The following is a 27,067-nucleotide window of genomic DNA, read 5'->3' as shown; positions in this document are numbered from 1 at the left end:
TTTTCCAAATTGAATCCAAGACCATATTAAAAGGACAAAAGCATCTCAGTGGTTGCTTGGGGACTGGGGGAGGGGCTGGATCCCTATCTTGGTTGTGGTGTCGAAAACCTATCAAATTGTTCACTTTAAATATGTGCGGTTTATTGTATCCCAACCATACCTCAATAAAGCTGTTTTTCAGAAACATTTGCCCATGTAGTTTTGCCTTTGGGGTGAATGAAGAGAAAAACGAGTGAAAACAGGGCGTCATGACATTTTGTTCTTTAACGTGTATATATTCGCAAAACGCCCAAACTGGTAACTTTGGGAACACGGGTTCACGCAGGAGAAGGGCTGCTGTCGGGGCAGGACTGAAACTCGGGTTCCCGAAGTCGGACTGCTCGGGGGCCACGGAGAGAGGGGGAGAGAACGTCGAGGAAGAGGAAGAGCTCAGGCGGACGGAGGATGGAACACAGAGCGCCGCCGGGACAAAGGGGCAGGCCAGACCGCCGTAACAGAGAAACCAGGCGGTCCGCTCCTGGGATGCGGTCTCGGGGGCGAGTTGGCCCCTGAGGCCCGGTGACCCTTCGCCCGCAACCAGGGCTAGCGCCGGTGTGCGCCCACGGAAAACACCCGACCGACTGGAGAAGAAAAAGGGGTCAGGGGACCTCCTTCCAGCTCTACGCGCCTCTCATTCAGAAGTAGAGGTCAGGAAAGGGGAAGGACGGAGCCCCAGAGCAACAGAAGTCAGGCAGTGCCAGGGACACTGAGGGCGGAGCCAGGGGAAGGCTGCCGAGCGCGGTCCTCGCTCCTCCCGGTCCGGGACGGGCCCGAGGCCTGGATCCGCCTTCCCTGTGCCGTCCTGGTCAGGGCCCCGCGGGGCAGCCATGCCGGGACGTCTGCTGCGGGGCCTGTGGCAGCGATGGGGCCGTTACAAGTACCGCTTCGTTCCCTGGATCGCGCTGAACCTAAGCCACAACCCGAGGTGAGAGGGCGGGACGGCAGAACGAAGGGTGCCTGCCTTCTTCAGTTCCCAGACGCCACCACGGCAGCGGGACGCGAGGCGGACTGCCCGAGGCGGATTGCCGGCCTGCCATGGGCCGGCCAGGGAGGGCAGGGACTGAGGTGGGCGGGCCGGGTGGGCGGAGACTGAGGCCGCGGAGGGGTTTAAGGACCCGGGGCCAGAGGCGGGCGGGGCCGAGGCTGGTGGAGTCAGAGGCGAACTGGAAGCCTGAAGTGGGCGGTGGCTTCAGGTGGGCGGGGCCTATGTCCTCTTTCCCAGTGTCCGCCGCGCTGCCGAGCCCGCCAGGCAGGGCTCGCCAGCCGGCGGTGTCTCGTGTTTTGCGTTGGGTTCGGCACTGACTAGGGACCTTGTATCTGGGCAAAAAATGGAAACCTTTTTAAAAGACCGCTCTTACTGCGTGAGAGTGCGTGGCTTTTTCTCCACCAGGCCTTAATTAGGTGCTTGAATTTCCTCAGAAAAGCCAAGCCAGGGTTTATTTTCATAGTTCATATAAGTACTTCACGTGGTTAAAGAAGCCGGTCCCGGCTGTGAGAATAGCGTGGAGTAGCTTGCGCGTTAAGAACGGGCAGAACGCCACTCAAAAGCAAGACGGGATGGTGGGTTTCGGATTGGGGTGCGTCCCGCAGGCGTTATTAAGGACTCCCCAGTGATCAGCTCAACACCGTGCTCACCAAAGAGGCCGACCGGGCCTCCCTGAAGTCAGTGTCCGAAAAACAGGGAAACAAAGCGCTTTCCCGAAGGTTGCATGCTAGGGAAACAGGAGATCAGTTGTATCATGACTACGGAACCGTGAGGCGGGAATTACAACCTTTTTGTTCAAGTAAAAATAATGCAGTTAGTACAAAAAGATAATGATTATGGAAATAAGAGATGCAGTAATTGAAGACGTTAGTACTCCTGGAGAGAATGTCACAAAGTATACGATGTTGAATTTGTCTTTGAATCTACAAGGCCATTGTTAAAAAGCAATTTAATGTGAGGTCATTCATTCTCATTGTGATGACATTCAGCTTGGCTGCTGGGTGTAGTACGGGATAGAGCTGAACTTAGTTTCTGCCTCTGGCTCTCCCACTTACTGGCTTTGGGACCTTGGGCAAGTTCCCTAACAACTTTGCTTTCCTTGTCTGCAAAAATGGAATAATGTAAGGACCCCACAGCATATGGTATAGAATGGGTCTTTCATAATTACTGGCTGCTTGGGTGGGAAGTGTTGGGAGTTAGCTAACTAGAACTCCCCCAAACAATTCTCTTCTGAACTTAGTTCCCAGCCCTTCACACACATGAGAATAAGCTTATAGTTCCTTAAGGCCGAGAACCCAAAAAGTATGCAGATAAGTTTGGCTTTTACCAGTTGAAGGGTAGTGAATAGAAACTTTTCCCATTTTCAGGACCCTCCGGTATGTTCCAGAGGAATCCAAAGACAAAGTTATCTCAGATGAAGATGTCCTAGGAACGTTACTGAAAGTTTTCCAGGCTCTATTCTTAAATGATTTCAATAAACAATCAGAAATCTTGACTATGCTTCCAGAATCTGTTAAATCAAAATATCAAGACCTACTGGCAGTTGAACATCAAGGGGTGAAACTGCTTGAAAACAGACATCAACAGCAAAGTACCTTTAAACCGGAAGAAATTCTTTACAAGACTCTGGGTTTCAGTGTTGCCCAAGCAACTAGCTCATTGATTTCTGCTGGAAAAGGTGTCTTCGTTACAAAAGGATTGGTACCAAAAGGCACAGTCGTATCTATGTATCCTGGTAACAGCACGATTAATATTATACTTTGCCAAGCCTCTTATGTGTTGATAAATATAAATTCAATAAAATACCCAGCCTTGCAATCCTTAGAGTAAGGGATTAAATTGGAAACTCGAGTTTCCATAGATTTTTATAATTCTAATTCGTAAATTAACTGTTTGTAAATTGTTATATGTTAGAAAGTATCCTGGAGTATTTGTTGGGATAAATGCACTTTTTCTTTCAAGGAAAGCTTTCCTGTCAATGTTTAAATTTAGAACATAGTATGACCCACTTTGACAAATTACTTAAAAAGCACTAGAGAAACATGTCAGTTTGGTTTAATTGATAGCTAAAAATAAAAAATGGTATGGATAGTCTAATGCCTGTAATCCCAGCACTTTGGGAGGCCGAGGCGGGCAGATCGCGAGGTCAGGAGTTCGAGACCAGTCTGGCCAACATAGTGAAACCCTGTCTCTACTGAAAATACAAAAAATTAGCCGAGTGTGGTGGTGTGCGCCTGTAATCCCAGCTACTCGGTGGGCTGAGGCAGGCGAATCACCTAAACCCGGGAGGCCAAGGTTGCCGAGACTGTGCCATTGCGCTCCAGCCGGGGCGACAGTGTTAGGCTCTATCTCAAAAAAAAAAAAAAAAAAAAAAAAGGTATGAATCAAAACGTAAAAGATAGCGTTTAAACCCATAAATCACCGAATAAAGACCTTCCTGCCCTTTCTACGCTTGGAAAGTAAGGCAATTTCTTGGCACAAGATCATTTACTAGAATGCTAAATAGACTACGTTATGTGTTAAACTACATTATATTATTTGGTATAGTGGAAAGTGTGTGTGTGAATATTTGAGTCAGATAGACCCAGGTTTTTAAAAATTCATTCTCCTGTTTTCTAATTTTACATCCCCAAGCAAGGGAGTTTCAGTTTCCTGCTGTACAAATAACCTGATTTTGTAAAAACTAAATAGAATAAATCATAATAAAACAAGTTTAATAAATAGATTAACATGCCTGGAACATAGAACGCACAAGGTAAATATTTTCTCATTTCCTCTTTTGCCAGTGAAAGGAGAAACAGCCTTAATGTCAGACTCATCTATTCCCATATGTGTCTACATTATTTATTAGCAAAATAAATTTCTTCAAACTCTTTAGATGTTAAATCATATTCTACTTAAAAATATTTATGTTCGTGTGTGTGTCTGTATATATATATATATATATGACTTTTTAAAACTGAGTCTAAAATGTGTTGTTCATATTATCATTAACCAAGATAGCCATATTCTATTTTGCCGTGTGGATGACCTGGTTCTGTGCTCCATCTGCTACTGGGCGTTCACTCTTTAAAAGGGAGAAAGTAACTAAACAGAATGTGATTGTGTTCCAAAGAGGGGTTCTTACCGCAGTGTTTATGATTTTTCATGTTGCTGTAATATTTCTTTGTCTTGTTGTATAATAGGTACAGTATATCAGAAGTATGAGCCGATCTTTTTCCAGTCCATTGGAAATCCATTTATTTTTAGATGCCTGGATGGGGTACTCATTGATGGGAATGACAAAGGAATATCAAAAGTTGTGTACAGGTAAGTGATGTCCATGTTCAAATTTAATTATATGAGACAGAACCACACTTATCACAATGATTATGACTGACAGCATTTGTGCTTTATTTATTTTTTATAAAAAGAGATGGGGTCTTGCTATGTTGTCCAGGCTGGTTTCAAACTCCTGGCCTCAAGCGACCCTCCCATCTCGGCCTCCCAAAGTGTTGGGATTACAGGCTTGAGCCACCGCATCCAGCTCAGCATTTATACTTTATTTTATTTTTTACTTTTTTACTTTTTTTTTTGAGACAGTCTCACTCTGTTGCCCAGGCTGGAGTGCAATGGTGTGATCTCTGCTCACTGCAACCTCTGCCTCCCGGGTTCAAGCAATTCTTCTGCCTCAGCCTCCCAAGTAGGTGTGACTACAGGCATGTGCCACCAGGCCCAGATAATTTTTGTATTTTTAGTAGAGATGGGGTTTCATCCTACTGGCCAGGCTGGTCACGAACTCCGGACCTCAAGTAATCTGTCCGCCTCGTCCTCCCAAAGTGCTGGGATTACAGGTGTGAGCCACTGCACCTGGCCAGCATTTATACTTTAAATAAAATTCTGTTTAGATAGCTGCTGTGTAACAACTCAATTGCCCTACTGATTATACAAAAGCCTTTTTTTTTTTAAAGAAAAAAAGCACTTGTGTAATTCTAGGTTAATTCTGTATTTTGGAATTCTATTTTAAGATACAGATCCATTAGCTAATGCTTTCACCTGTTTCAGATCTTGCAATGGGAGGGATCGACTCGGCCCTTTAAAAATGAGTGATAGTACATGGCTAACGTCAGAAATTCATAACCCTCTGGCTGTGGGACAGTATGTCAACAATTGTTCCAATGGTAAGAAGGCGTCATGGGGCTGTGAGACGTGATATAGCAATGGCTAATTCTACTCCTTTGTCATATGGCTGAGCGCCAAGGGCAGTTGAGTATAACATATAATAAGCTAGTCAAGTCCTTAAGCAACTATCACTTTTGGGCAGACAATATCAGAGAATTAGGGGAAATAATGATATACATTATTTAGAATTGTTTACTATTTTTCTTCTGATTTTGCAGTGAATATAGGCAATTGATAACTGCCCTTTGATCATTATTATTTTAGCATTTTAAAAATAGAAATTATTATGTCAGTACTTCAATATAACCTTACAGATTAATGGCTAGACTAGTATCTGCTTTCTTTTGCTAAGTTTGTGAGTTACTATATCTTCTTTAGGAGTTGACTTTCCCATAGGTAAAAGTTTGATTGTTTGACTACATTTAACATGGGCTTCGTCATTAGTGAGAAATGAAGTCCAAGCCTGACTCGTTTATTAATATTTAACCTTTAACATTTCTGAGCCTCTATTTCCTGATATATAAAAAGTAAACAAGAAAACATACATATATGTTTATTATGTATGTTGCTATATATTATCTAAATATATATGTTTATTATATGTTGTTTATGCAAAAAGTAAATAATAAAAAGTTTTATATATGCCTTATTTGCTTTTTGAATATTTGATATATTTATGATTTACCATATATGTATCTGCAAATTAAGTAAATAAAATCTAACAGTGCCTGGAACATGGTAGTAATTATTTTGAGCATGTTTTGATAATTTAGAAAAACAGACATTAAGTGTCATAATTCAGTTCTGTTTTCCATGACCTTGTATAATGGCTCTTTTTCTAAAAATTATGTGCTTGTTCCTAGACAGAGCAGCTAATGTCTGTTATCAGGAATTTGATGTGCCTGCAGTTTTCCCTATAGAACTGAAGCAGTATCTTCCAAACATTGCCTACAGCTATGACAAGCAAAGGTTCGTTTGCTAAAAGAGCATTTCATATCTTCTGCTTATGCTGTACTTAAAAAAATAGAGAAGAAAAAGCTATATAGAATTTGGGGTAAGATTTTTTTTTAGTGAAAAATTATAACTTAGATTTTTATGTTCACACCTTAACCTGTTAATATAGGCTTATTTGAAATTTAAAATTTTCATTTAACTTAGCTCAGTCTGCTTATTTTTACCCATTTTTATTCTATGGCAATACTTCATAAGTATCCACCTTAAAGTTTTTTCAGATAATTCTGTTGTTTTCCCTACCTACAAAATCTTCAAATCTATTTTTACTTTATTCATTTCTAATATCATGTTCTCTACCTTATAAGAAAGCATCCAAAAGAGGCCAAATTACACTATGATTTCTTTGCCAATTTCACTATTAGGTTCTTAATAATGAAAAAAAGGACTATATTCAGAAGACACATATTTTAACATAGCATTTATTTTCTGTTCATTCAGTGGAAAGTCTACCGAGAATATTCAAATAGCAATTTTAAAATATAGGTAATTCTGGAGAGCTAAGAGTTCTTTCTTAACAGTGCTGTAGGAAGATATAATCTTTGTATTATTTCGCTGAGTTGCTAGCAAACTTTATTTTATATAGGACCTATTAAATTGTCCTTCTAAGATGAATGACATGAAAACATGAACTATTCTCTATACTTAAAACTCGAGGTCAGACATGGTGACTCAAGCCTGTAATCTCAGCACTTTGGGAGGCCAAGGTGGGTGGATTGCTTGAGCACAGGAATTTGAAACCAGCCCAAACAACGTGGCAAAACCCCTTCTCTACAAAAAATACAATAATTAGCTGGGTGTGGTGGTGCGCACCTGTAGTCTCAGCTACTTGGGAAGCTGAGGTGGGAGGATCCTTGACCTTGGGATCAAGGATTGCAGTGTAGGTTGCAGTGAGCCGAGATGGCACCACTGCACTCCAGCCTGGGTAACAGAGCCAGATCCTGTCCCAAAACAAGAAAAAAACAAAAACAAAAAACTTGATAACTTTTGCTTCTCTGCATGTGTATGTTTGTGTGTTTAACAATTAGCTTTTCTTAGCCATATACTCCGGGGGATGATGTTATTAGAACGTTGAATGTGTATATATAATATCTAGGCTGGGTACAGTGGCTCATGCCTGTAATCCCAGCACTTTGGGAAGCTGAGACAGGTGGATCACAAGGTCAGGAGTTTGAGACTAGCCTGACCAACATGGTGAAACCTTATCTCTACTAAAAATACAAAAATTAGTCAGGCGTGGTGACACACCTGTAATCCCAGCTACTCAGGAGGCTGAGGTAGGAGAATCGCTTGAATCCAGGAGGCGGAGGTTGCAGTGAACCAAGATCATGCCACTGCACTCCAGCCTGGGGGACAGAGTGAGACTCCATCTCAAAAAAAACAAACAAACAATATCTTATGATGTCTAGGAAAAAGCATTTTTTAAAACTCTAACTAATTTTAAGTAATGTTTTCATTTTTCAGAATATAAGATACAAATGAACACAAGAAAAACTATAATGTAATTTTTAAATCCTTTTTGTGATACTAGTTTTGGGGGCCTAAACTTAGAAACAGTGTTTTCAGAAGTAGTCAGTTGTATAAACATTGATTTGTGATTTTTTAAATGATATAGATAATATTCTTTAGAATACCTGCACCAGGGATAAGAACTATTTCCTCGTGGAAATCAAATGCATAAACTAAAATGTAAGAAACCTGAGTAAAGTCACATCTGTAAAAGCCATGTTGATTATATTAAAAATATGAGCTTATATTTGTTAATGCTCTACCTTTTGTATATCTTTCTTTTTGTTTTCAGCCCACTTCGATGTGTTGTTCTTGTCGCACTTAGGGACATCAGTCAAGGAGAAGAGCTTTTTTCAAACTACTACACAATTGTCAGCTAACTCTGTGAATCAGAAATTATTAGGTTTTCTACTCATCTATTAATTCTAAGTGTTTATTGTTAATCACTTCTCTGAGTTATACCTGTAAAACAAATATTTTGAGACTTAATTGGAATAGGAATTTTTTATGTTTTTGTCGATATTATATTTATGTTCCAATTTCATGATAAAAGCTACTTGCTTCATTACAATTTCAAATTTGTAATGCAATTCCAATTTTAATTGGTTTTCACCTAAATACACAATAGCTTATTAAATTAAAACCTACTCTTTGAAATTATAATTTCAATTTTTCTTTTGTTTATTTTGTAAGCTCTGTGGTGGTTTATAAAATTGTAGCCAGGCATCAGCAGTTCTTGTAGTACTGCTGATGTGTACAAACTTCTGTAAAAACTTTATTTTTACAGAATTGAGTAAAAAATATCTATTGTGTTGCCATGAGTAAATTGGTATATGTATGTATAATGTAAAGATTGCTGTAGCTGGGTAAGGGGAAAATGTGAGGTCATTATACTATTTTCTTTACTCTTTGAACATTTTCACACCAAGGAAAAGGTGAAAAAAAGTGCAAGTGTTGGTGGGAGGAACACTTATTCCCCGTGTCTCATGTCTTCATGTGGAGGCTTCCACTTGTAATGTTCCTAGCCTATCTCTCCACCCACTGGAGGAAGAGTGACATCCTGATTATGTTTGGAAAATAACTAAGCACCCATGTCCTATACCCTCCTAGTTCCTTCCCTGTGGACTCTGGCTGCCAGCAGAAAGAATGTGTCCTGGCAGTTCTCTGCCTTGTGCAGACAGTAGCCTGTAGCCAGCCCAGCCAGTGACAGAGTGAGTCTAGAGGTGTGATATATTGGCAGGCCAACCTGGCTGCAGCCCTGAAGCTGCCTCCCCAGTTTTATTAGCAATAGTTACTTTGACCTCCATCGACCTGACTCCAGCGCCCTCAGTTCCAAACTTGGATAGGAAGGAGGGTGTTCTTCACTGGGCCCCTCAGAAATTCGTGGAACCTATATAACCAGATCTGACCACCTTCACTTCCTTACTACCAGCTTTACTCACCTCGTTTATTGCTATTTCAGTAGCCTCTCAATTGCCTTCCTTGTTTCCACTCCTGTCCCCCTTACAGAACATATCACCAAGTGTGATTCTTTTAAATGAAAGGCAGGTATTGACATACGTCTGCTCAAAACCCTCTCCCTATGAAGTCCTTCACATGCATGATCTGCTCAGGATCTCAGAGCTCCTCTCCTGTTCTCCCCTTGCTCACTCCACCCCAACCCACACCTGCCTCTTGGCCACTCCTCAAACCTGCCAGGCATATTCCCACCCTAGGACTTTTGCACTTAGTTCTCTCTGCCTGTAAACATCTTCCCCCAGATAGCCACATAGCTTGTTCTCTCCGTTTCTGTCACCTCAGTGAGGAGCGTTGCCTCATCACGCTATTGAAATTTACAATCCCTCACTGCCCCCACCCCGATATATTCCTCATTCTCTTTAGCACTTACCACCAGCAAACATACCATAGATGGAAATTATGGCCAAAATGACTTCTAGTAACACAGATGTAACTAGAGATTATCCTGCTTCCACAGGCTTTTCCGTCTCCTAAAGCCTGCAATACTATGAGCTCTCACATGGCACTTTGTTGCATTCTTGATGTATGCAGAATATGTGTGCTTGTCCCTGCTCTGAAGGCACTTCTGTGCATGTGTCCACCACAGAGCCCTATGCACTAAGGTCCTTTGGTGTCTGAGAAGGAAGGAATGTGGTTTTAGTCAAGTAACCAAAGCAGAGGAGTCAAGGTTTTTGCTTTCCTTTTATCCCCTTCTTGGCCTTGTACAAACTTTGGATGTCTGATCACTGCATCTTAAAAATGGAACTACATAAAGTTCTGGTCTGAGCAAATGAAATATGGGGACAAATTTGTGAAATAAGGCCAAGATAGGAACGTTAACTTAAAAAGATGTTTAGGAAAGATATGACTAGGGTCAAACTATGAATCGTATGGATAAGAAAGACTAGTTGACCATAAATGTAGTCTGTCAAGTAATATTTGACCAAATTTCAGATCTGTCTTCCTAAAAGACAGTTACCTAGAACAGTGTTTGAAACATAATGTTTCCTGAATTAAGCTAAAAGTATAATCCTTACTTTGGGATTTTTTTTTTTTTTTGAGATGGAGTCTCGCTCTGTTGCCCAAGCTGGAGTACAATGGTAGGATCTCAGCTCACTGCAACCACCGCCCCCAGGGCTCAAGCAGTTCTCCTGCCTCAGCCTCCTGAGTAGCTGGGATTACAGGAACGCACTACGTTGCTCAGCTAATTTTTGTATTTTTAGTAGAGACAGGGGTTCACTATGTTGGTCAGGCTGGTCTTGAACTCGTGACCTCATGATCCGCCCGCTTTGGCCTCCCAAAGTGCTGGAATTACAGGGGGACTTTCATTATAGATGGAAAACTATTACAGAGGATTTAAGGAAAACATTTAATCTACCAACTTACTATATCTTATTTACTGCATCTAAAACCAATTTAACAGTGGTATAGTATCTACCTATTTGCTATAGCTTAAGATTCATTAAATAAAATATCTACTTTTGGCAAATATTCACACAAACCAAGAAAAAAAGATTCCCAGATTTTTATTTCTGGAACTGTACACCAGGTATTAAAGTACAACAAATACAAAATAATGCTCAAAAAAATCAGTGTTTATGTACAAATATTAAAATCAATGCAACAATAGCAACTTCCTCTTGAACATCTGATACTGAAACTTGTTCTGATTGTCACTAATTTATCTCATACTCACAGGGTACTTATTTCAAACTGGGACAATTGGAATCACTGGTCATCTAAGAGGAATATTAATATCTACCATATTTAACAATAAAACTAATAGTTTCCTCCATTTAGTGAAAAAATTAGGAACTTTTTTAAAAAACATAGTAACGTCAATATTTTATAAATTATTTCAATTTCCATTTGTAGACAATGTGCTTTGAAACTCTGGGCAAACAATCTCCTTGGTGGTCAGGTTTATTCGTTAGTTTACATTCAAAGTTGAAATATTCACTAGAGACTTTGGTTAAATTAAATAGTATCACTAAGCTCTATTAGATCTGATGTTCTCAAATATTTATGACCTTCAACATTTTAAAAATTAAAAAGGAAACGATTGCACAATTCTTTGACCTAATTGTACAGATTTTAGTATTTTTTAAACAGTAATCTACATCCTTCAAGTAAATTCAGCAGCTGACCATGACAAGAGGAAAACTAAACATTTAAAAAGCTAGCATGAAAAAGATGAAGTACAACTAACAAATGTATTGCTATAATCACAGCACCAGTTACACTTCTAAATGAATCCACTGTCCTCTTCAAATTCCCTGTACATAAAAGATATATCAGCCAACACTGCAACTGCTCACCATGAATTTTTGGTTTGTTCATAAGAAAATAATGTGGCAAAGGAAAAAGAAAAAAAAAAAACCAACAAAAAGAATTTATCACAGTTTGTTATAAGAATTGTGCTTAACACTTGATAATAAAGGCATTATTGTTTCTTCATGTGATTGCAAATCAGGTTGTTTTCTTGCTTCCAAATGCAATTCTTTTAATAAACAGTAACAAATTCTCTGTTAAGATGTTTAAACTGAGAGAAAAAAACAGTAAATCCAGCTTTTAAAATTCAATAAATAGCTATTTTACATGGATAAAGTCATAGTGGTACAATTTATGAATGTCACATCAAGCATGCACAAAAATGGTATTATACATGGCTGAAGTAGTCAGAAAATATTGAATTAGATCTAAAAAGATATGAAGAATTTACACTTATATACAAAAATCTTGCAAATTATTGCCTCATTTTAACAAGGAATTAAAAGTAAACATTACCAGCTAGTTAGCACTCTCTAAGAGGCTAAAATCAGATTGGCATTTAAAAATCTATTAAACTAGCTGGAATTTATTTTTCTCTCATATCATTTTCTGGATTTTGGTCAAAAATCTTTAAGTAACTAAAGTGTCCATTCAACTTGCTGATAATCAAAATTTTAGATAAGAAACACTGTTTCCATCTTATATCAAGACCCCAGCAATGCATAGATAAACTGAATATATTACTGCATCAGCTACTGAGAATGGGCATGTTCATTTAAGTGCAACTGGTATTAGCATTCAGTCATCTTTGTGTAAATTATTTATACAGACCAGCCACTGTAAACCCAGAGTGAAAATTAAAGTTATAACAATGGAAGATTATGGCCAGTATCTTACTAAATTCTAGAAAGTGTACTGATTTTTAATAAAAGAAATAAGGTTCAAAGTTTAGCACAACAACACAGCAATAAGAAGCTAACAACTTGGATAAAAATATAAGAAAGTAACGCAGAGCCCAGGCTACCCATTATTTACTGTGTGCATACAGGAATGCTATACTTCAGATGTATAAATTAGAGACTGATTTTAAGTTATTAATTTAACTACTTTTTGTCCACTGTGCTAAACTAAATTTTATACCAATGTGCTACTGCGTAAACACTTCAAAGCAATCTTCATTAAAATGCTGCAAAGAAAAACAAGAATACACATCATCCAAAACTAAGGATGTCATTGCAGTTCACAGTTTGTAGAATAAATACCCTCCCTTTCGATCACTACTAAGATCACTACATCCTATCTACTCATCAGCACAACCTTGAAGCAACTTATACTTACAAATACTAGCAATGCAGCCAAACATTTAAGTTTTTTGCAAAGCAACTAGTAAAAATCAAAACTTTTAATTAAGACGGTGCAAAAAAAGGTAATTCTCTATTTTAACAATACTATAAAAGCAAAGATTACATCCTAATACTGTATTACATATTGTTTGATTCACCTTATAACTTAAAAATGCATGTTTATAACGCAAAAATGGCCAAAGTTTAGGACAATGGCTTCTCATTCACAATATTTGGAATAAAAATAAAACTGAGTTTGAGATACATCTGAACATCTATCAATTTTTAAAACTTAAAAAGTGGTAATGTACCATTCTATTTCTGATAGGAACTCACATTATTCTTGCCAACTGTTCAAGCTTAACAAAAAAACTTAAATATACTTCAAGGTTCTACTGCATTAGGTATAAAATCTAGAAGTCCCTCTAAATATTAACACTTTGAACTGCAGTGCTACAAACAACTTAAAAGGTGTCCCAAAATGTAAACCATTGAGTGGCAATATCCTAGGCTTTGTAGACTGTGCCTCCGCAAGTCAACTGCCTCAGGATAAACTAAATTATCAATGACTGGTATGATTTTTAAGATTACAATCTTGACAATGGTGGACAAAAGCCCATCTGAGTACCACATCTTCAAATGCCAAATTTGTAGCCAATAAATGAAGTTACACAGAAATCTCCTGGCAGTAACATGACCAATTCTGTGTAAGGTAGCCCTGGTCTAGAATTTTGAAACAGGATCCAAGCAAGCGTCTTCATTATTTGCACACAGTTCCTCGTGCTGGCTTCCATAAAGATAGACTTGCTGTTTTGTAAACTGAAGTGCTCTAGTTGAATAACATGAGAGAAGTTTCCATTTTTAAAAAATCCTTGCATGTTTGTGCAGTTTAAAGAAACCTACCCCTGCTTTTATTAAGAAAATAAAACCAAAAAAATGCTACATTGAGCAGGGATTGGGATCGGTACCTGTAAACATTGTTATTCCACTGCATCCATTATGGCAAAAGGAATTTACACAAAAAGAGGCCACACCATTCAGTTCAGAACATCTGTGCTGGTTTTGAGCTGGTGGCCTCTGTCTACAGGTTTTAAAATTGGGAGTGAGGGCAGTGGGGAACAGAAAAAAATAGAGAAAGAAGGGAGTGGGGAAGAGGTATTGGGAGATGAGGAAGAGAGAAGCAGAGCTTAAAGCTGCACCACAGAGTTCAATCTTAGTTCCCAACTCTGCTGATCATAGTTCATTTCCACATTTATGGATTGAAAAATGAAAATACTCTTGATAAATCAAGATATAGTTCTATACATACTGACATCACTGATGTCATAGTGAGAAAGGTTCAAACTTCCAGTGAAAGACTATGCAAACCTGATAGCTCCCCTCAAGTTTACTGGTACTGCACACGCAGTTCTGGGCTCCTCACTCAGGTCACTCAGAGTGTAGGGCCGCGTGCTGATGCAGAGCATGGGCACTGATGAAACCATTGGTCTCGTTGGCAGAGAGACTGCCAAAGTCAGCCACAGAAACAGCCATTTTGGCACTGGTGATGTGATGTGTGTGATTTTCAAAGTCCACACCCAGGTTATTTACAGAAACTTCATTCATAAAGGATTCAGGGACGGCAATGCCCATTTTCAATCTTTTTGCTGGTCTCTCTGATTCTTCACTGCACATGTTCATAGGGTTTAGCTCCGAGTGATAAAATCCAGTCTCAAATAAATTAAAACAATCACTTTCCCCATTGCTGGGCAGGGTGAGTAACTCTTCTGTTACAACAGGCACATGATTAACTTGTCCACGGGGTGTGTTGCCCAGTGGAGGAAAGCTATCATCCAAACAATTCACATCTGTGGGGTCGCAGACAGTTGCTACACTGTTGGTCAAAGCTAAAAAGGAATGGAAAATTGTTTGTAAAGTGGTCCTATGACACGAAACAGAGGACACAATTTTGCAACAAACTGTACTAAACACAAAAAGGTCTTCATTTTACCTGTCAAGTCACTGGCAGTGAATGAGTTGAGAATGTTTAGTTGTTGATCAGGAATAGGCTCAGGCCGGTTAGAAGTTAAGGCTGAAGCATTTACCGTCCCGCCCAAAGCTTCTGTTTCATCTACTAAACGATCCATATAGTCCCTGAAAAACACACCCCAGTAATTCTATGACTGTATATCACAGTTAAAAATAAGTCTTTGAAATCAAGGCCTCAGTACTTACGTAACTCCAGGGTGATGGTTATATCGTTTTTTCCCAAATCTTGTCTGTTGAGCAAAGTAATCGTAACGTTCAGATTTCTTCCACATATAGTAGAATGCTACACATTCAGCAACTGTCCGAGTTCTCACCTAATGAAAAAGTTGAATTTTTCAAAAACCAACAAACTCAACCATTTTTTTTAAGCAACTGTTTTTCCCGAAACTACAACTTCAATCCATGGGTCTTATTTTCCCATTACATAGTTCTGAACACTTCTAATAAATTATAAAGTTCTGAACACTTTTATTAGTGGAATGCCTTTACATTTAATAATGAGGCCATTTTCAAAAGCCCAAGGTTTTTTTTTTAAAAAAATCAGAATGTATTAGTTTATAAAACAAGTGTGTATCCAAAAATTATCTTACACCTTTACTGAAAATCTTAAACACTGGCATTCTTTACTTTTCTTCACTGAGCTCTATGATTTTGACTACAGTGAGGTTCTTAACTTTGGATTAACTAACCGCTGAGGGGTCCGTAAATGGATTTCACTGAAATCTATTAATTCACAAAATTATATTTAGGTATACTTTTCTGGGGAGAAGGAATGCAGCCTCATCAGATTGAGTTCCACTATCCAAAAGAGATTAAGAACCCTTGGCAAATGGATCAACAGTCTATAGCATCTGGAATTTAAGATGACTTGTTAGCTAAAGGCAGGGCTTTCTCCCTCCAGTATGTTTGGTTTTTAGATCCAACAGATTTTGGAAATAACAATAAAATGTGAGCCTCACCAACCTGGTTCCACACCCAAACCAGGGTTCCTCTAACCACATACAGCCACAGATACGAATTCAGATGTATGAACAAAATTTTTCATCCTTATTCAATAAAGGCTTTCTCTCTTGCTTAATCAGTACCCAATAAAGAAGTTTCAGTATCTCTAACCTGACTCCTGAGCAAGTTGTGATATAAGATTACTAATATACGAATAAGCTTTTTAAACCAAGAAATACAGTATACCTTTCAATAAACATCATTAACTATAAGTCTTCGCAGAGAATGCAGGCTTCGTGGGGCCACAGACCTTTTCTGTCTTACTCACTGTTGTATCTCTAGTGCCTAAAACAATGTCTGGTAAGTGAAGTGGAAGGACGTAACTGTTTACGGAATGAATGGATAGAGTAAATTTCATAAGTCATTACAAAACTGATGGTTTTATTTTTACTTAAAAGGACAATCCAGACTTCTTTAAAAATGTCTTATCTATTCACTAAATTATACGCTTTATCTTATCTTTGAGAAACATTAGATTTTCAAACATACAAAAGTGTGAAATTTTCAACATCAATACTGGAAGGTCTAGCTAATGCAGTAAGACAAGAAAAACAAAAAGTATACAGATTGGGAAGGAAGAAATAAAACTGTCTCTGTTCACAGGTGACATGACTGTCTATGTAGAAAATTCCAAAGAATCAACAAAAAATCTCCTGCAACTAACAAGCACTTACAGCAAAGTTTCAGGAGACAAGGTTAACATACAAAAGTCAATTGCTTTCCTATATAACAGTAATGACAATTGAAATTTGAAATTTAAAACACAAGACCATTTACATTAGCACCCCAAAATTAAAATACTTGGGTATAAATCTAACAAAATATATGCAAAATCTATATGAGAAAAATGACCAAACTCTGATTAAAGAAATCAAAGAAGAACTTAATAAAGAAATATTCTATGTTCATGGATAGGAAGACACTTCATTATTAAGACATCAGTTCTTCCCAGCTTGATCTACCGATTCAGCGCAAACCCAATCAAAATCCCAGCAAGTTATTTTGTGGGTATCAACAAACTAATTTTATATGGAGAGGCAAAATACCCAGAATAGCCAACATAATATTACAAAAAGATTAAACCAAAGTACTGACACTCCCCAACTTCAAGATTTACTATAAAGCTATAGTAATCAAGACAGTATGATATTGGGGGAGGGGGAAGACAAACAGATTAAAGGAACAGAAGAGACAGCCCAGAAATATACCCCACAGATACAGTCAACTGATCTTTAACCAAAGAACAAAGGCAATTCCATGGAGGCAGAATGTCTTTTCCACAAACGCTAGTACAACTGGACATCCACATACAAAAAAAAAAAAAAAAGAAATGAATATAGACATAGGCCTTACTCCTTTCAAAAATTAACTCAAAATGGATTATAGACCTAAATGTAAATGTAAAACTATAAAGTTCTTAGAAGACAACAGAAGAAAATATAGGTGACCTTAGGTTTGGCAATGCTTTTTTAAATAGAACGCTAAAAGCATGAACAATCAGATGAAATTTCAAGTTGGACTTCATTAAAATTAAAAACTTTTACTCTGCAAACACACTGGTAAGGGAATAAAAAGACAAGCCTCAAAATGGAAGAAAATATTTGCAAAACATGTATCTAATCCAAAATGTACAAATATATACAAATAACTCCTTAAACTCAACAAGAATACAAACCACCCAATTAAAATCTCGGCAAAAAATCTGAATGAACACCCGAAAAAATAACACAAATGGCAAATAAGCATAAGAAAAGATGGTCAACATCATCCTCACGAAGGAATTACAAATTAAAACAATAAAGAGATGGTATTAAAAACTACCACAGTGGTGAAATCCAAAACACTGACACCACGAAATGCTGGTGAAGATGTGGAACAATAGATCTCATTCATTACTGCTGGAAATACTAAATGGTACAGCCACTTTGGAAGACAGTTTGGCAGTTTCATGCAAAATAAACATATTTTTACCATTCTATCCTGTAATCCTTACTCCTTCATATTTAGCCAAATGAACTGAAAACTTACATCCACATAAAAACCACATGAATATTTATAGTAGCTTTAATGATAATTGCCAAAACGTGGAAGCAACCAAGATATCCTGTAATAGGTAAGTGAATAAACACGCTGGTACATCCACATAATGGAATACTATTCAGTGATAAAAAAAAGAATGAGCTATCAAGCCTCAAAACAAAAAACCCCATGGTGAAAACTTAAATGCATATTGCTAAGTCAAAGAAGCCAATCTGAAAAGGCTGCATACTGTGTAATTCCAACTATATGACATTCTGAAATGGCAACAGTAGAGACAATAAAAAGATCAATGGCTGCTAGAGGTTGTTAGGGAGGAGGGGGAAGGGACAGAGGGAAGAAAACATGGGATTTTTAGGTCAGTGACACTGCTCTGTATGATACTGTACTGGTGGATATATATTATATATTTGCCAAAATCAATGGAATGTACAACATGAAGAGCAAAGTTCAATGGACTTTAATTAATAATAATAATGTATCAATATTGGCTCATTAATTTTAACAAATGTACCACACTAATGTAAGATATTAATAATAAAAGATAAAATAATAACTATAGGGATGGAAGGGACATATGGGAACTCAATACTTTCTGGTTAGCTTTGCTGTAAACTTTGCTGTAAACCTAAAACTGCTCTAAAAACTAACGTCCATTAGTTTTGTAAAAGCATAAAATACTGATCTACCCCCGCCAAATGCTTCAGAACCCTGCCTTCCTTTAGGATGAAAAGAAGAAATAAACAAAACATATTTTAATGAGAATTATTCCAAACTATTCTAATGCACACAAATATGTATTTTGAATAGACTTTAGTTTTTAAGAACAGTTTCAGGTTCACAGCAGAACTGAGCAGAAAGTAGAGAGTTCCCATATATCCTGATGTTCTCTCCCACTTTCAACATCCTACATTGGAGTAGTACATCTGTTAAAAATCAATGTACCTACACTGACACATCAACACCCAAAGACCATGGTTCACATTAGGGTTTAACTCTTGATGATGTACATTCTATGGGTTTTGACAAACGTGTAATAACATGTCTCTATCACTACAATATCATCATACAGGATAGTTTCATTGCCCTGAAAATGGTCTGTGCTCTGCCTATTCACCTCTCCCTCCTGCCTCGGCCCTGGCACCAGTGATCTTTTTATTGTTTCCAGTTTTGCCTTTTTCAGAACACCATATATTTGGAAACCTACAGTATGGAGTCTTTTCAGATTGGCTTCCTTCACTTAATAATATGCATTTAGGATTTCACATGCCTCCTTGTGGCTTGTTAGCTCAATTTCTTTAGTGCTGAATAATAGTCCAGTTCTGGAGGTGCCACAGTTTGTTTATCCTTTCACCTCAAAGGACATACAGGTTCCTTCCAAGTTTTAGCAATTGTGATGAAAGCTGCTATAAACACTTTTGTGTGGACATAAGTTTTCAACGCATTTGGATAAATACCAAGGAACAGGATTACTAAATTATATGGTAAGAGTATGGTTGGTATTATAAGAAACTTCCAAGCTATCTTCCAACTTGGCTGTACCACTTTGCATTCCTACAGGCAATGAATAAGAGTTCCTGTTGCTTCACATCCTTACCAGCATTTGGTGGTGTTAGAATATGTTTCCAGTTGTTTTAGCAAAAATGATTCTTCCTTCAGCAACAGCTGTTCTCACTGCTGAAGAGAAATTATTTTGAGGCCACAAACCTCTGAATGGCTTGGTAAGGAAAGAAAGTCAAGGAAAAATCAGAGTGAGACTTCCTAAAAAATACAGTGAATCCACTTTCTATGTTAACTGTTCATGTGGAAAGATATGTGAATATACTATCAGCCATTCCATAAGCAGGCTGTGGCATCTCTGAGCAAATTAGTTATGTTAGAATGGTATCTGAAATGCTAAGGGCAGGGGAACGTTAGTAAGTTGTTGCTTTTTCCCTACTGAACTGACTTATAAATTAGTTGCTTACATTCATTGTAACTAGTAATTTATCTGTACTAATCTCCCTAATTTACCTTATTCTTCTGTATAAGATGAAAATCTTTTCCAAAAAGCATGAGTGCATGTTCAAAGCTTCGGCATTCTTCTTCCGTCCATGCAGTCATTCCTTCTAAAAAAAAATTTTTAAATAAAATTCGTGGGCCCCCAAATTCTCTTACGTGAATCACTGATTTATTTTCAGTTAAGTTTTCCCTGTAAAAGGTCATAAACTCTCTCTCTCTCACACTCACACACACACACACACACACACACACACACACACTCTCTCTCTCTCTGCATGCAGATTTTAGTTAGAATTACCAAAAGTATGCATACCACAGATCAAGTCTAAAATACAAAAATATAAACACTGTTTTCCACTACATTATGGGATGAGAATTTAACATTTTTCTATAACATGCTTGTTTTTCTGATTAAAAAAAATTTTTTTAACAATGAGCACATTTTTAATTAGAAAAAAAAAACTCTCCTTTATCGAGGGAAAGAAGCTCTGTTTTGGTCTTACATCGAAACCACAAGTTCTAGCCAGGTGTGGTGGCTCATGCCTGTAATTTCAGCACTTTGGGAGGCCAAGGCAGGAGGATCGCTTGAGCCCAGGAATTTGAAATCAGCATGGGCAACAAGGAGAAACCCTGTCTCGACAAAAAACCAAACTAGCCAGGCGTAGTGGCGGGCATCTATAGTTCCAGCTACTTAGGAAGCTGAGGTGGGAGGATCACCTGAGCCCAAGAGATCAAAGATATACTAAGCTGTGATCATGCCACTGCCCTCCAGCCTGGGAGACAGAGTGAGACCCTGACTCAAAAAAGACAAAAAACAAAACCATAAATTCTTTAATTAGAGACCATAATTAAAGTATAATCAACAAATATTTATTTGAAATTGGTGTGTGGAGTGCTATACTCTGGATATATAAAGGAAATAAGAAATGGTCCATGCTCTCAAAATAATAAATCCCATTCAATTTCCCAGCAGATGTTAATGTTGGTGAATTCCCTATCTACCTAGGGCAGAGACCTGGAAGGTCTTCAAAGAGTCATAGCCTAGACTTAAGATTAGTTATCACTCATCTGTATCTATGAAGTGTCTCATTTGGTACTGGAGACCAGGTCCCCAAAGCCATTAATAGTAGTCCGTAATAAAAGTGAAAAATAGTTTGAACTAAGGAAGAAACCTGTATTTTGAGAGTTTTGAGAGTCTAAAATAATTTTTTTTCAAAGAAGCAGCTTTTCTAAGGGAGACATTTTAATAGACTATCTCAATTCGTAAGTTTAAATGTATTATATTTAGTTTTCATACTTTTCCAAGTCATCTAGTAATATTACTAAGTATTATTTTCATTCTACACATATTTAATGAAAGCTATGCTGCATGCAATCCATTTATATAATGACAAAAAATACTAAAATAGAAGCTAACCATTTTCCTTGACAAAATGTAAGAACTATAAAATGTTATTACATGATTACTAAAAATACACTTCTTGAAATAAATTCAGTGGAATATATTATACATGTTTCTTTTTTAATCTTTAATCTTTTCATTTCCTGTCTGGCTAAAAAAAAAGAAAATTTTTTTCAATGAAATCATAAAACTATTCTAATTACTTCGGACATATTGTCATCTCTGGGGTCTGCTTTGTTCTGTAACTATTTCTTCCAGAAAGTAGAGGTGGCAGGGGGGTGACTAATTTGTATTTGAACATCTCTGATACATCTAAAAATAGAGCCCAAGAAAAGGAAAAACTATTTGCTATGGAGCTGAACCAGGTCTTAAAAAAGTGTTACAGGATTGCTCTGTCCCTTAGGATACTTTGCTTATTCTGATCCCCAAATGACCATCCCTGTCATGTCCCTCTCTTAAACCCAAGTGTTTTTTACCTTGAGAGGCCTTTCCATTGCAGCAGTATCTTTCAATTGCTTCCTTTATATTGTGGTTACACTTGAGAAGTTCATATAATGCCTGGGGTTGATATTCAATAAAAAGTATTAAAAGTTCATACCTAACAGCATTTTAAAAAACAGGTATAAGAGTCTTGATAAATATTGGAGTCTTGATAAACACTGAAATCCCCTCTAATTTCAGGGCATTTGAAGGTATATCTGCCCAAGCATTTAGTCTATGTAACTATCGTGCAGATTGACTCTGGTACCATGTGAGTTTGTTCATCCTCACGCTGCCTCTCAGAAATCACCTGCCTGTATCATTCTGACTTTTTTAAAAAAACAAACAAACAAACAAAAACACTAGGTCTAAGATTGAGTTTCCCCTATTTTAAATGCTTTTTTTTTCTAGTTTGGAAAAATTGTCATTTCCTCCCTGTCTCTTTTAGTTTTAATATAACGGAACAGCAGCAGGCCTGGAATAACAGGCATGGCACTTCAGACTAGGATTATAACGGTCTCAGTTATTTCCATCTACTATGAAAGGTGCCACTTTTTAAAATTAGAATATAATCCTATTAAATCTGCTTGGAATTATGAACATAATAAACAGGAATAACAGAATTCAATTGAAAGTTAAATAATCCACCTTCCCAAGTAAGTTTTAGGGAAGTGAAGATGGTTCAATATTAGGAAAACTTTTAATATATCAATAGCCTACATTTTAAAAAGTCATCTCTAAGCTAATTACCCTGATCTGATCACTACACATTATGTGTATCAAGATATCACTGTGTACCTAAATATGTGTAATTAAATGTTAATTTAAAAAAATCAAATCAACAGCTGCTTAAAAAGCATCTGATAAATACTCATTTCTAATTTTAAAAAGACAAAAACTACAATACTTATAAATAGATGGATATTATCTTGCTATAATAAAGACAGTAGAACCAAGGACCAGTATTATTCTTAATGTAAAAACCTTAGATGTATTACTTCCACCAAAAGCAGGCACCAAATCACTGTTATTACCAAATATCTCAGAGTTACAGCTAATGCATTAAGACATAAAGCAGGAATAATAATGGTAAGGAAGGAACAAAAGTGTAATGTAATCATGAATCAAAAACCAAAAAACCACTCCATAAATGTATGCAATTATGATGTGTCAAACAAAAATGATATTACCCATAAATTTTTTAAAAAGCAAACTAGAAAACCTGAGAAACAACTGAGTCAGGTAGTTTCAACAGTTTAAGGTACATTTTTAAAAAAATTGGTATTTCTCAACATCAACAATATACAATTATAAATATTATAGAGGGCCAGGTGTGGTGGCTCACGCCTGTAATCCCAACACTTTGGGAGGCCGAGACAGGCAGATTACGAGGTCAAGAGTTTGAGACCAGCCTGGCTACAAAAATTAGCTGAGCACAGTGGTGCATGCCTGTAATCCCAGTTACTCGGGAGGGTGAGGCAGGAGAACTGCTTGAACCCGGGAGGCGGAGGTTGCAGTGAGTTGAGATCGCGCCACTGCATTCCAGCCTGGGTGACAGAGCAAGACTCCATCTCAGAAAAATAAATAAATAAATAAAATAGAGATCCCCTTTCCAATAGCATTGAATACACACACACATAAAAGATATTGAGGAATTAGTGAGATGCATGTGATATTGAAAAAAGCAAAACCATTTGAGTTTCTAATGTTACAAAGGTTTTAATTCTTCTAAAATTAATATAGACTTCAAATATCAATACAAAAACCCAGTGAGATTTCTGTCTGACAGTTAGTATGACTTCCCTATGTTACTTCAAAATTCAAGTTTGTGTCTGCCCACCTCTGTATACTCATTAGTCAGGGTTGGGGATTCTCCGTGATAAAGGCATATGAAAGAAGCAGAATGTCAGAGGGGCAAAACTTAGAGGCATTCGAAAAAATAGGCAATGTTCCCATCCCCCATCCCACATGCACTCAGGACAGTATTCTGAATCTACAGGTACACAAGTGCTTAACAAATGCTCCTAAGTCAAATTTATACAGTCTTAATAGACATTACTTTTTAATCACTTCCTAAAGTTGAGAACAATTCAAAGAATACACTTATAAAATCTAAAAGTCCAACCACAGAGAATGTTTAAATAAATGAATTATAAGTATGGGATAGTATACACTAAGTTGAAATTTAGGGGAAATTTTTTTTTTTTAAAAAGTATAGGATAGACTATACAGACATCAAGAATAAGGTATTAAATAATTCTCAATGGCAAAGGAGAATAAGATTAATTAATTAAAAGGATATAAAATGGCATCTCAAGTAAGACATATATAAAGGTATTTTTAAAAAGACCAGAAGAAAAGATATGAAACTACAGTGAAGTTATCTCTAGAACTCAAGGTTATGGTTTTTTAAACCAGTCTTTCGCAAATTGTAAAACTCTATCAGAAAAGATACCTACTTCACATGTTAAAAATAACTGTATCAAATATAAGAAATCAAGAAGATACTGTCAACTGGCTGCTGTTTCCACAGAAGTTGAAGTATACCTGTTCATTGTCCCTTGTGTGTGTTCCTGCAGAAATCCTATCCATTATTTTTTCATTGCCAGTCCTTAATGAAGTCTCAACAAGGTATTCCTTAACTTTGCTCTCCAAAACCACATCAGGACACCAAAGTAACTGGTCTTCATTTTCATATACTGATAAAGAAAATCCCATTAACACATTAAAAATCATGAACACACTCAAAGACGTACACAATTCTTCGTCTTCCTTGATAGGCTATCCAGTGGGACAAGTAAATAACTTTGAAGACACCAGTAATTTGATTATCCGTTAAGTAGGGCCTTTCACACACAAGCAAAAATTTAACTTTATTATAGGCCAAGGATTCCAGTGGCCAAAGCAAGTAGCTTTTTTGGTGGCTGGATATACTGACCAATCTGAAGGCTCTCCATGCCTAGTAAAGTCTAATATAAAACCCCATAGTGGTTTATCTTATACTCTTCTAATGAAGGGGCAAACAAAACTGTGTAAATTCTCTAACAACCTCATTGGAATTTTCTCTTGAAATCCCTAAATTGCTCTATGAAATCTCTAGGGGTTAAAAATTGCAAATAAATAAAACCCAAAATATCTGGTAATAAAGAAATAGCTAAGAAAGGTATACTTTTTCTCCCAATAAGATAACTTTTATTTAAAGGAGAAAGTAGATTAACCAAATCTCCCTAGGGAGGTTTTTGGGAAGAGGAAGAAACAGTAAGAAAAGTAAACTTTCTACAATCTCTTAAAGAGACTGATACATTAATGAACAAAATGTCATTAAAACAAGTTTATGTTTTATTAATGCATTGTGCCACTTTACTCAAAGCTTCTACTTTACACAATAAAGTAATATGAATGGCCCAAGTATTTAGTCCAGTGCTTCAAGTGCAATCCATTCTTCAAGTGCATAATAAATACTGACTATAGCTGATAAAAATAATGTACTGAGAACACACTGCGTGCCAGGGACCATGATAAGTGCATTATAATCCCAACTGTAGGAAGCAGGCATTGTCAGTCCCAGGTAGCAGGAAAATTAAAAATAAAGTGTGCCTGTGAAGCAGTAACACTTGTCTTTTGAGAGAAGTTCCTAGAACTTACTTTATCTCTGGTCACAAGTAAAATAGGTAAAACAATTTGGGCTTATTCCCTCAAAAGATAAAGTACACCTTCCCTCCAATCTGCAGCACTGACAAAATTTCACCTCTACTATGTGTGACCTAAGGACCTACAGTTGCTGAGCATGTACTTGGCTCAAAGGGCCAAGTGTGGCATTTGGGTGGTGGGGTGAGAAGGCTGGCACATCTGAAGATCATCAGTTATGTTTTGCTTCCCCTGGGACAACTGTCTTTTAACACTTTGAAAGCAGTTTAGGAAAACAGTGTTCCTAGTGGCTGCCATGGCTAACAATCCCAGGGTAAACAGTCCTTCCCTCCTTTAAATGGAGGATGACCTGGCATGGAGGAAAGGAAAAAGAAGGACTCAGGAAGTTATTGTGTTGGGTGCTGCTTTTGTCCTTTTGACTTCACAGGGATAAATCAACTTAGGGAAAAAGTCAAACACTCATGGAAATATTCCTAATGTACTTGGTTCCCAAGTTCAACTAAGAAGGTGTAACTGTATTTTTATATCCTACCACCTTATCCCCTTCATATTTTGAAAACCAGCTACCGTTGGAATGCACCAAAAATGTAAGGAAAAACTGATTACACATAATTAGGAGTATACAAGCAAAAGCAGCAGATCCTTACATTTTACTTCCTGCTCTTCCGGGGCTGGGGAAGGAGAATTTCTTCCAGTCTCTTTTTCCCTCAAGAATTTTCTTTCCAGAAGATTATATCCTTAATATTCTCATTATCTCAGGTGATGAGATCCTACCCACTTCTACTGAAGCAGGATGAAGGCCAAAGTACAGCACTGTGGGAGGCTCTGAACTATTCCAACAGGCACTAAGCGCACTGGCTAACAAGCACTATGTGTGCCTTGGGCAGGGCCGGGTGTTGGGGGAAACTCTGAGTCTAGTGATTAACTTTGATAGATTTTTCCTAAGTCAGGCCTAAATATCCTAACTCTGAATGTTTCCCAAATCTATCTATATATTGCCAAGACTGGTATAAAACCAGGTATTTAAATAAACATATCAAGTGGTAACCTGATCTACCAAACATTATCAAAATCAAAAGCTTTCCTTACCTTTCTCATTACCATCGTACTCTCCAAGATAAGGGGGAATCTCTGCCTGATATTGTAAACCAATCATTATTTCCTACAGGAAAATTGAGATGTAAAAATTACTTATTATAAAAATAGATACTGAAAAAAAGCCCCAACTCATCAATCAGTTTCTACAGGTCAAAACAACAAAATTATCATAAATCATTTCAGAAACATTTTTCAAAGCCCATTTAGTCCACTATGTTAACTCAACTTACCTTCCTCAAATCTTCAGGTGAATTACCACTGTCTGTTTCAACATCTTCAACCTCTGATTCCTTATCACCATCACATGTAGTATTTGCTTAAAAGACAAAAATTTAAAAGGTTTTTACTGCCTATTTTTGCAGAACCTGGAAGAATGCCTGTTGTATTTTTTAAAATGTTGTTAAATAAGTGAGGATCAGCATAAGTATACTAAACCACCAGCGTGATTTTCACAATCGACATTGGTCAAAATGAGACACTGAAAATCCTAATAAAGTGTATAGTATCCTGGGCGGTGCAGTGGCTCTCATGGCTATAATCCTAGCACATTGGGAG

General features: G+C 37.4%; 2 protein-coding genes across 6 annotated transcripts in view; one reads left to right on the top strand and one right to left on the bottom strand.

The window, feature by feature from the left end:
* The first annotated feature begins 482 nt into the window (after nt 1-482).
* On the top strand, nt 483-16,649 carry SETD9 (SET domain containing 9). 3 transcript variants are annotated; one of them, XM_011942919.1, is made up of 6 exons: nt 483-964; nt 2,392-2,759; nt 4,210-4,333; nt 5,069-5,184; nt 6,049-6,154; nt 16,450-16,649. In XM_011942919.1, the coding sequence occupies exons 1-6, from the start codon at nt 867-869 to the stop codon at nt 16,451-16,453; spliced, it is 816 nt and encodes a 271-aa protein (XP_011798309.1). In that variant the 5' UTR covers nt 483-866; the 3' UTR covers nt 16,454-16,649. The 3 variants fall into 3 exon arrangements, with proteins under 3 accessions (XP_011798309.1, XP_011798307.1, XP_011798308.1); XM_011942917.1 differs by lacking the exon at nt 16,450-16,649 and adding an exon at nt 7,998-8,418; XM_011942918.1 differs by lacking the exons at nt 483-964; nt 16,450-16,649 and adding exons at nt 1,288-1,616; nt 7,998-8,418.
* Nucleotides 10,712-27,067, bottom strand: part of MIER3 (mesoderm induction early response 1, family member 3) — a 31,158-nt gene continuing 14,802 nt past the window's right edge. For 2 of the 3 annotated variants that reach the window (XM_011942921.1, XM_011942920.1), the window contains exons 5-12: nt 26,743-26,828; nt 26,504-26,576; nt 24,314-24,465; nt 21,763-21,844; nt 19,897-19,991; nt 15,031-15,158; nt 14,807-14,949; nt 10,712-14,702 (exon numbers count right to left, since the gene is read on the bottom strand). In XM_011942921.1, the coding sequence (XP_011798311.1) occupies nt 14,245-14,702; nt 14,807-14,949; nt 15,031-15,158; nt 19,897-19,991; nt 21,763-21,844; nt 24,314-24,465; nt 26,504-26,576; nt 26,743-26,828 (1,217 nt within the window). In that variant the 3' untranslated portion in view covers nt 10,712-14,244. The remainder of the gene's footprint in view (nt 14,703-14,806; nt 14,950-15,030; nt 15,159-19,896; nt 19,992-21,762; nt 21,845-24,313; nt 24,466-26,503; nt 26,577-26,742; nt 26,829-27,067) is intronic. The other variant, XM_011942922.1, reaches the window with a different exon arrangement.

Source organism: Colobus angolensis, unplaced genomic scaffold (genome assembly GCF_000951035.1).
Source record: "Colobus angolensis palliatus isolate OR3802 unplaced genomic scaffold, Cang.pa_1.0 Scaffold212, whole genome shotgun sequence".
Classification (NCBI taxonomy): Eukaryota; Metazoa; Chordata; class Mammalia; order Primates; family Cercopithecidae; genus Colobus; species Colobus angolensis.
The sequence above is the reverse complement of the archived record's forward strand: the minus strand, read 5'-3'. Positions and strand labels throughout refer to the sequence as shown.